The sequence below is a fragment of the Telopea speciosissima genome, unplaced genomic scaffold (assembly GCF_018873765.1).
Source record: "Telopea speciosissima isolate NSW1024214 ecotype Mountain lineage unplaced genomic scaffold, Tspe_v1 Tspe_v1.0067, whole genome shotgun sequence".
Taxonomy (NCBI): domain Eukaryota; kingdom Viridiplantae; phylum Streptophyta; class Magnoliopsida; order Proteales; family Proteaceae; genus Telopea; species Telopea speciosissima.
The window spans coordinates 128,848-139,738 of NW_025317403.1; the positions used below are offsets into that span (position 1 = coordinate 128,848).

The 10,891-nt window shown below is 42.0% G+C and overlaps 1 protein-coding gene across 1 annotated transcript; it reads right to left on the reverse strand.

Annotated features, from left to right (window-relative positions):
- On the reverse strand, positions 1–10,550 carry LOC122647499 (transcription termination factor MTERF6, chloroplastic/mitochondrial-like). The gene is made up of 2 exons (XM_043840889.1): positions 9,904–10,550; positions 1–433 (listed from the first exon to the last, which is right to left on the reverse strand). The coding sequence occupies exons 1-2, from the start codon at positions 10,548–10,550 to the stop codon at positions 1–3; spliced, it is 1,080 nt and encodes a 359-aa protein (XP_043696824.1).
- Between the last annotated feature and the right edge of the window lie 341 nt (positions 10,551–10,891).

The window sequence follows — 10,891 nt, forward strand, 5'->3', positions numbered from 1 at the left end:
CTATTTGTCAAATTTCAAAAATTTGGGTATTTTACCAGTAGGTTCTTTCCACACTTCCTGAGTTCCATATCCTAGTTCTAGCAGACTAATATTCCCTTTGTATAAATCCAAGAGTTGAGGAACTTCTTTCTCATATTTTGTCACAAACTTCTCCAAGAAAAGCTTCTCACTTTCTTTCAATAGATATCCCATTTGACGATCTTTCTTCATCAGACCTTTCAATATCAATACTCGAAAAACTGAACACCTTGGAAGAATTCTCTTCTCCAAGCTAAGCCCAAGAATGTCCGGGTACGTGAAGATAACTGCCCGTTCCCAACCCATTTTGTTAAGAAAGAAATCTATATGTCTCATTATCCTCTTCTCAGACAGTGCCATAAAATTAGGGTACCTCCTAAATGCCATGAGAATCTCATTCTCAGAAAAACCCCAACTTCTATAAGCCTCCAATTTCTGCTTCCATGTCAATTTGTTGATTGATGTTAACACTTGGAGAGCACGCATAAACATGTATTGTGAATGGTTGAAACCCATTAGCTTAATCTCCTCAACTATCTGTTTGAAGCGATCATTTTTAGGTGTCATCGATCTGGGACAGGATGTTAGTAAACGCACGATATTAGACTCCGGCACTCCATTTTCTCTCAAGATTGAAATATTTCGAGTCACAATCTTTATACCACAACTGATGAGACCAGAAAAACGATTTAGACCAAAAACAACATTCTCCACAGTCCCAACTAAACTTTTCGAGAAATTAAAAGCAGGGATGATTTGGTTTTTTAAGCTAGAAAACAAAAGCCATGGGTCTTTGCAGAGTATTTTGGCGAGTTTAGGGCTCGAAACACCCTGGGAATGGAAGAACTCAAGTTTAGGCAGAAGGGTCTTTGTAGGACTGGATACGAGCAATGATGGACACTTTCCAACGAGAGTGGAAATCTGGGCTTCGGTGAATCCATGGTTTCTGAAGAGGGTTAGAAATGAGTCTGGTCTATCAGAGGATTCAAAATCAACCTTCTCGAATGCAGAAATGGCGGCTGCGGGTGATAGGCCACATGAGCTGATGAGGTAAGAGACAACGAAAGAGTTCTGATTTCTTGAGATTTTTGAGAAGTATTTGAAAGATGAAGTGTTTTGCTGAAAAAACAGTTGGGTTGTTGAATCTCTTACCGTTCTCCCAATTGGGACTCTTTTGAAGAGGAAACTAAACATTTGGAAATTTACTAAAAACAACAACTTCCGAATTCTGATTACGAACTTACAGGGTTTTTCGAGAGCGCGGTTTCTGTTTCCAATTCCTTTCATCGGCTCTGCAACTTGAGACCAAAGTTCTCGAAGTGTGAACGCTGCCTACGGACTGGACAGTAAAAATCCACGAAACCCTTTTGGCAACTGACGCTTTTAGGAGAAGCTGAAGGACCGTTTGGTAATGAAAACAATTCATAGAGAGCCAGAGTGCAAGGATTTAAAAGTCGGAGATCTTATTCTCACCAAAAAACAAAAAAAAAAAAGTCGGAATCGGTCCGTCACTCCGTCCCACCGGAATTGGTCCTTGCCATTGGAATCGGTTTCAAAAACCCTTGAATCGGTTGTATTGGATCGTCCAGAGTTTGGGTCGATCACGACTCTCGATCGATTCCGAACGAAATTGGCTTAACCAGTGATCCGATTACCAATTCTTGAAACCATGCATGAGTCTCTAGTTTTACAATTTGGATCCTCTCTGGCACATTGCATGTCCTGTGCTGTGCTATGCAGACACAAGGACGTACACAATGATCGTCTTACCCCTGCCTGAACGCCTTGCCTAAGTGAGGGTAAGACGGTCTTTGCATACGACCCTATGTCATACACGCAGGACCTTCCGAGGTAAAGAATTGGCTAATGAATTGCTTCCCTAAGAGCAAAATCAAAAACAAAATTACCCCTAAAAATCCGTGACACCTTTAACAACTAGCACTTTGGAGAACCTGTAGGCATGGTTTGTGATCTTGGTATCGGCTAGATCGGATCGGATCGGGATTGGATCGGCCGATACAAATCGGGATCGCCCAAACTCGGGCAAATATGATACTTTTGTCCTATTTTCTTATAAAAAAAATTTTTAATTTTTTATATTTTTACCCCTATTCGTACAGCTGGATCGGATCGGATCGGTATCGAAATCGGTCCTGACCAATACCGATCCGATCCAGCCAAAATTGGCCGATCTGATCCGATACCTCAAACCATGCCTGCAGGTCTGTTTTTAATTCAGGGTTTCAAATATCGTTGAATCTGATCGGGAATCGGCTGGTACCGATTCCGATTTCTAGCATTTTGAGACTCCCCGATTTCTGCTGTTTCAGACCGATTATGCATTATTCAGCGATTCCTGGTTTTAAAACCCTAGCGTTTATGAATCCAAGTCTGAATTGTTGGAGCTTATAAACTAGAAGATGTCTCGATGGAACACCTATGGACCTTAACTTTTTGCCACATTTCCAAGTTCCAACCCAAATACATTTGGCAGGATAGATTAAATTTTTTTTTTACCGACAATAGCAGGATAAATTAAATTTAAAAACAGCTTACGAAAATAATTTTTCAGAATAAGTTTGCATTAGAAATGAATTATGGTGGTGCATTGACAAGATCACAAGACTTCTCCAAGGCCTCCAAGAAGCAATGCTTGAGGCATTATGAAGCAATGTTTGAGGCATTATGAAGCAAAATATCGGACCTTCTACGTGCCCCCAACCCTGTGACAGCTTCATGGGCATGGAAATCTATTGCGAATGTTGTCCCTCTTCTTCAAGTTGTACTGAGGATCCTCCATGACATGGCTGCAACCTTCAATACTATAGATTCATATTGAACAATAAATCTCCTAGTCCCTCCAATATTCGCTAAGTAGACTCAAACATTTTTTTAAAACTCAGACTATAATTGTTCAACACACAAAAACCCAATTATTAATTATCCAAATAGGTTCCTCCCCTACCCGTTTTCCTGATATAATCATCCTTTTAGGTCTCCTCACATTTATAGGATATACTGCTTTTCAAAGTTCAATTCAATAACAAGCATCTGTATAACCGAAACTCCATAAATTTTCAATACTAAAAACCCTATAGCTTCCACACTACAAGTTTATAATCAAATATACCAAAGGAAGGTTTTTTTTTTCTTCCTCCACTCTTTCTTACCAGTAATACAAATCAGCACAACCAATTTATCAAATAATTAACACAAAGCAGCCTTTTTAATAAAAGAAAACTTATCGATACAAATAAATTCATCGAAAGTAACATCCTACTAACTAATTTTGCAAATTAATGCCCCAAGAAACCAATTTTACATAAATTTTATTTGTTATACACCTTCTAATGTTGAGTGAATTGAAGTTAAAACTGCAAATCTGGGACTAGCCTCTACTCAAGTAATCACACTCACCAGAATGACTAGGCAACAGATAAGTGTCTTCCTGCTGAGCTCAAAACAGTTCAACTGAAGCATAAGAGCTGGACAGTAAATTTCCTAGAAACACATATTGAATCATTGACCTTAATGGTTGCACAAAAAAAGAGTTATATATAGGCTCGTATACAGTCTCCATATAGACATTGAGGCTTCAAGGTCACAAAGAAGCAATTAGATTTGTTTGTCAAGTTTCAAAGATTTGGGCATTTTACAATAGGTTCTTTCCACACTTCCTCAGTTCCATATCCTAGTCCTAGCAGATTAATATTTCCTTTGAATAATTCCAAGAGATGAGGAACTTCTTTCTCATATTTGGTCACAAACTTCTCCAAGAAATACTTCTCATTTTTTGTCAACAGATGTGCCAATTTAAGATCTTCCTTCACCAGACCTTTCAATATCAATACTCGTAAAACTGAACAGCATGGAAGAATCTGTTAGAGTTGTTAGAATATCTTGTATAGGGGTAGTTCTGTCATTGTCTAGTTATAAGACATGACTAAGTTGTATTTTTACTTTATTGTCTTATTTCTCCTTACCTCCCTAGGGAGGCTTGTGTAATTTGGAAGACTTAATGAATGAAGCTAATATGTGTGTTGAGAATCACTCTCAACACACACAATCGATTCTCCCATTCTCTTCTCTTCTTCTCATCTCTTCTCTCCTTCTTCTTCTTCTTGCTGTATACTCTTCTCTTACCAGATTCGATCTACCTTTGAGTTTCAACTTGGTATCAAAGCCAACATCTCTGGTTTGAGAGTCGGCTGAGCTCAGTCCTCATCTTCTCCTCTCTTTGGAACCCTATAAATGTAAAGGGGGTTCCATTGGAGGCTGTATATGTGAAACCTAGACTCCTTACAGTCTTGGGAGTGGTATTCCCTAAGTTGGAGAGAGTTTCGAGCTGCTTGAAGGTGACTTGAAGCAATGGAGGAAGCGGCAAGTTACCGCCGACTTGTGAAGCTTCTTCTTGGTTCTCCTTCTCTTCTCCACATCTTGGCATGAGACCTATTGGAGTTGCATCGCCTAGGGGTGTTGTTTCGAGACCCCAAAGCTCTTGGTTGTTGAAAAGAAATGCTGCCTTCTTTGCTAGATGTTTTTGAAGACTTGAAACCAGGCTCGTTTTCCGCCTGACCTAGGAGTGTCTCGGTTTCGATTCTGCCTTTGGCAGCTTGGATGACCTTGGAACTTGTCCCATTTGTGTCGTATGGGAGTGCTTTTTGAAGCCCTAAGAGCTGCCCTTGAAGGTGGAGGGTGGAGAGGACTGCTCTTTGTTTTCTCTCTTGCTACGGTATCGTGCTCTGCTGTTTTGTCTTCTCGAGGTCTGCTGTATTGGATGGCTGAATGTGATAGTATTACATCTTGATACACTTATTGGGTATTATGGACTAAAGGTTCTTGGCTACTAGCAGAATTTGGTTTGAGTTATACAAGTTTTTGCTCTTCATATGCTTGCTGTTTTTTAGGCTTGGCCTCAGCCTTGTGGTTTGGTTGATTTGGGACCATATTTTGTATTGGTCTGTCTCCTTGTTTTGGGTTGAGTATACTCCCCACTTGCGCAAACAATTTATATTGATTGTTGAAGTATTTGCCTATTATGTCCACTATGTCTGGACAAGATTCTGAGGTCAGTGGACCAATTACAGCCGGCAGCCCAAGTGGTGGTTTCCCAACCATGGCTTCCTTTGATAACCCCAACACCCAGATCTCAGTTGTGAAGTTGGACAATACCAACTATTTGGATTGGTCCCGTTCCGTGAAGTTGTCTCTACGTAGTAGGGGGAAGTTGGGGTACATTACTGGGTCTATCACAGCTCCTGCTACTACTGATGGGGTTATCTCAAGTGGGAGACTAAAAACTCCTTTGTCATGACTTGGCGATCTTTTCCATGAAACCCGAGATAGGTCGGAGATTTATGAGTAAGGAGACTGCTAAAGATATTTGGGATGGTGTATCCAGAATTTTTGATAGAGTTGGAGATTCCACGAAAGTGTATCAAATTCTCCAAAAAATCATTCATATGAAACAGGGTGATAGGAGTATATCCGAGTACTACAACTCTGTTATTAGCTTGTGGGAGGAGTATGATCATTATACCAATCTCCGAGTTGTCAATCGAGGATCGAGGCAAAAGTCTACAGGAGCCAAGAAAAGGAAAGGATCCTTATTTTGCTTGGTGGTCTTAACTCTGAATATGAGCCCCTTCGCCAGCAAATCTTAGGGAGGTCTCCATTTCCATCTCTGGATGATGTGTGCAGTTATTTGCAAAGTGAGGAAACCCGGAGGACCACTATGGATATTGTACCATCAATAGAGAGTCGCTCTTGTTTCCAGTTCCCAAAAAGGCTGGAAAAGTGGGGGAAAGGCCGTGAGAGATACAAATGTGACCATTGTGGCAAGCTTGGACATACCGAGGACCGGTCTTTGGGATCTTCATGGGCAGCCCCCTGGTATGCGTGGTAGTTCATCTCATGCCCGTGGAGGCAAGCGAGGGGAGCTAAGGCTCATTTGTGACATCGAGTCCGAGCCACCTGGACGCGACTGCTCGATTCCCTCTTGGATGATATTGCAGGCCTACGTCGGTTGATGTCTCACCTTGGAGGGTCAGCTACTGGTTCTAGCTCTGGAGGGTTGACTACTTCTGCCTCAGCTCTGCAGGTCTCATCTGCTACCCCTACTGCATCCACTTGGATCATTGACTCTGGAGCTTCCGATCACATGACTGGTATGTCCCAGTTCTATGATTCCTATTCCATTTGTTCTGGCCGGGACAAGGTAAGGGTTGCTGATGGTTCCCTTTCCTCTGTCTCTGGTAAGGGTAATGTGCGGGTTACTCCTTCTATTTCCCTTGAGTCTGTCCTTCATGTTCCCGACTTTGCTACTAACCTATTATCAGTGAGTCACCTAACCAAATCCTTACATTGTTGTGTCACTTTCTTTCCTTCTTATTGTGTCTTTCAGGATTTGGAGACAAAGAGGGTTATTGGCAGTGGGGGCGAGAAAGGAGGACTCTATCTTCTTGAGCCACGATGCTGCTCAATCTCTTTGCTTATGTGGCTTATGTTTGTGGTGCACGACCGGAGTGCTTTAGGTCGTTATGCTTTGGCATCAACGTTTGGGTCATCCCTCTTTTGTTGTTATGAGGAGACACTTACCCCACTTGTTTACTTCCTTTCCTGCATCTTATGTTTTTCAGTGTGAATCTTGTATTTTTGCTAAACATTGTCGCACATCTTATCCTTATCGTGGTAATAGATCTACTGCACCTTTTTCCCTTGTTCATACTGATGTTTGGGGGCCTTCTCCTACTACTTCCTTATCTGGTTTTCGTTATTTTGTTTCATTTGTGGATGACTATTCTCGGTCTACTTGGACTATTTTGTTAAAACAAAAGAGTGATGTTTGTGATGCTTTTAAGGAGTTTTATCACTTTATCAGTACTCAGTTTGGTACTCACATCAAAATTGTTAGATCTGATAAGGGGGGTGAGTACATGTATGGGGGGCTCCAACAATTCTTTTCTGATAAGGGCATCATCCATCAACTGGCTTGTGTTGACACCCCACAGCAAAATGGGGTGGCTGAACGCAAAAACCGCCATTTGCTGGAAATCACTAGGGGCCTTCTCTTTGGTATGCACGTGCCTAAGACCTTCTGGTCTGATGCCCTTCTTACCGCTGCCTTTCTTATTAACCGGATGCCAAGTCCACTCCTTGGCTCCAAATCCCCCTTGGCTCTTCTTTCTCCTCAATCCTCAGTTTTTTCCTTGTCTCCACGCGTCTTTGGTTGTGTTTGTTATGTACATGTCAACAAATCAGCCCGCACCAAGCTTGATCCCAAAGCTCTCAAGTGCATCTTCTTAGGCTACTCTGATTCCACTAAAGGGTATAAGTGCTACCATCCTTCTTCCCGAAGGCGATTTCTCTCCAAAGATGTCACCTTCTTTGAGTCTATTCCTTTTTTTTCTTCTTCCCCTCGCCATTCTGTTCAGGGGGAGAGTATTAGCAGTGAACAGAATGCGGATGTCATTCCCTTCCTATCTCCTTTACCTACCTCTACTTCCCCATTTCTATTTGATATTGGAAAGTATAAAGAAGTGGATGTTGTGGATGATGCTGATGTTGATGGTATTGGTGATGGTGATGCTAGCAGACAAAAGGAATACAAGGGGATAAGATTTAAAGAAGATGGTGTATTCACAAGAGGTGAATGCTTGTTGAAGGAAAAAGGGAAGCAACCATGGTACAAGCGACCCTGCCAAAACCCCTCTTTGGATCCACATCCTCGGTCTCATCCTCTTGATCAGGTAATTCCTCTCCTACGAATTAGATCTTCCCATTGCTATTAGAAAGGGGAAGAGAACACTACTAATCCATAGCTTGATTTGTTTCCTATAACTCCATTTCTCCTACGGTGTTGCTTTTCCCTTGCTCTTGAGTCTTCTTCTATTCCCAAAAATGTCACGAGAGGCCTTATCCAATCCAAAATGGATGCAAGCAATGGCGAGGAAATGGTGGCTCAGAGAAGAACGATACTTGGACACTTGTTGATCTTCCCAGGGGAGAACTCGAGTTGGATGTAGATGGGTTTATACATCAAGTATAGATCCGATGGTACGGTGGAAAGGTACAAAGCTCGGCTGGTTGCTAAAGGGTATAGTCGGTGTATGGCATTGACTACCAGGAGACTTTTGCCCCTGTAGCCAAGCATAACTCCATCGGGGTTCTTCTTTCGATGTGAGCCAATAAAGATTGGCCTATGTACCAATTAGATGTGAAGAATGCATTTCTTCATGGAGATTTAGCGAAGTTGTGTACATGCAGCCTCCACTTTGGTTTTAAGTGTCCCTCATTTGAAGGGAAAGTGTGTTTGTTGAAGAAAGCTCTTTATGGCCTAAAGCAGTCTCCTAAGGCCTGGTTTGAGAGATTTAAACAAGCCATTACGAAGAATGGGTATTCCCAGTCAAGCTGACCACACCTTGTTTATCGGAGAGGTAATGGTACGATTACAGCTCTCATTGTCTATGTTGATGACATTGTGGTATTGGGAATGATGTTCTTTGAGATAGATAGATTGAAGTCTTATCGGCTAAACAGTTTGAGATCAAAGACCTTGGAATCTTAAAATACTTCTTGGGTATTGAGGTATCTAGATCGAGAAAGGGATCAACATTTGCCAAAGGAAATTTGTCTTGGATCTTCGAAAGAGACAGGGGATGATGGGGTGCAAACCAGCTACTTCCCCATTGATCCGAATCATAAACTTGGTGATGAATGTGGTTCTTCTCTTATAGATGCAAGCAAGTACCGAGGTTAGTTGGGAAACTAATCTATCTCTCCCTAACTCGACCGGACATCTCTTATGCGGTTGGAGTGGTGAGTCGGTTCATGCATGCTCCCAGGGTGGACATGCGGATGCGTATATCGCATCATCAAATACTTGAAATCTGTCCGAGGAAAGGGCCTTTTATTTGCCAGGCATGACCATTTACAGATTGAAGGCTACAGATGCTTGATTGGGCTGGTTCGTCTCACGCGGAGATCTACTTACAGGTATTGTACCTTCTTGGGTGGTAATCTAGTTACCTGGAGGAGCAGAAACAACCGATTGTTGCTCGATCTAGTCTTGAGGCCGAGTTTAGGGCCATGGCCCGTGGAGTATGTGAGCTTATATGGCTAAAGCGACTTCTTCACGATTTGAGCTTTGAAGCGAAGGGCGATGAGACTTTATTGTGACAACAAAGCTGCCATAAGCATTGCCCATAATCCGGTTCAACATGATCGAACCAAGCATATTGAGGTCGATCGTCAGCTTCATCAAAGAGAAGTTGGATTACAGGTGCATTTGTACTCCCTTTGTGAAAGCAGGTGATCAAGTAGCGAGATATCTTCACCAGGGTCTCTCTTCTAGTCTATTTAGTACTCTATTGTGCAAGTGGAATGTATGACATTTATTCTCCGACTTGAGGGGGAGTGTTAGAGTTGTTAGAATATCTTGTATAGGGGTAGTTCTGTCATTGTCTAGTTATAAGACATGACTAAGTTGTATTTTTACTTTATTGTCTTATTTCTCCTTACCTCCCTAGGGAGGCTTGTGTAATTTGGAAGACTTAATGAATGAAGCTAATATGTGTGTTGAGAATCACTCTCAACACACACAATCGATTCTCCCATTCTCTTCTCTTCTTCTCATCTCTTCTCTCCTTCTTCTTCTTCTTGCTGTATACTCTTCTCTTACCAGATTCGATCTACCTTTGAGTTTCAACTGAATCCTCCTCTCCAAGCTAAACCCAAGAAGTTGCGGGTATGTGATGATAACTGCCCTTTCCCAACCCATTTTGTTATGAAAGAAATCCATGTCTCATTATCCTCTTCTCAAACAGTGCCACAAAATAAGGGTACTTTCTAAATGCCATGAGAATCTCATTCTCAAAAAAACCCCACCTTCTATAAGCCTCCAATTTCAGCTTCCATGTCGATCTGTTCACTGATGTAAAAACAAACAGAGCACGCATAAACATGTGTTTTGAAAGGTTGAAACCCATTTGCTTAATCTCCTCAAGTATCTGTTTGAACCGATCATTTTTTGGCATCATGGTGCTGGGAAAGTTAATTAGTAAAATCACGATTTCAGAATCAGGCACTCCATTTTCTCTCAAGATTGCAATATTTCGAGACACAATCTGTATGCCACACCTGATGAGACGAGGTTCACGTTTTAGACCAAGAACAACATTCTCCACAGTCCCAACTAAACTTTTCAAGAAATTAAAAGCAGGGATGATTTGGTTTTCTAAGCTACTAGACAAGACGCTTGGCTCTTTACAGAGGATTTTGGCGATGTTAGGACTGGAAACACCCTGGGAATGGAAAAACTCAAGTTTAGGCAGAAGGTTTTTTGTAGGACTGGATACGAGCACTGATGGGAACCTTCCAATGATACTGGAAATTTGGGCGTCGGTGAATCCATGGTTTTTGAAGAGGGTAAGAACCGAGTCTGGTTTATCAGAGGATTCAAAACCAACCTTCTTGGATGCAGAAATGGCGACTCGGGTGATAGGCCACAGGAGCTGATTGTAAAACAAAGCCATCATATTAAGGCCCAAGGCCGTGGAGAAGACTAAGAACCATTTGACTATCAGAGATGGGCTGAGCAGCCGCGGCCAGATGTGCTGCAATTGTCTTCGCTTTTTTAACATATTCAGCCACAGAGAGAGTGCCCTTTTTTCTACGGGCCTGAGAGCGAGAGGAGAAGTGCTTCTCAAGCGCCATCCATACTTCATGAGAAGTATCCAAACCAACAACCAAGGAGAAGACCGATTCGGTGAGAGTAGAGAGTAAGCAACAGAGCAACATCTGATCTTGCTGCTGCCATGTGATATACTCAGGGTTGGGTTGCGGTTGAGGTGTAGCAGCAGGGTCAGTGGCATTC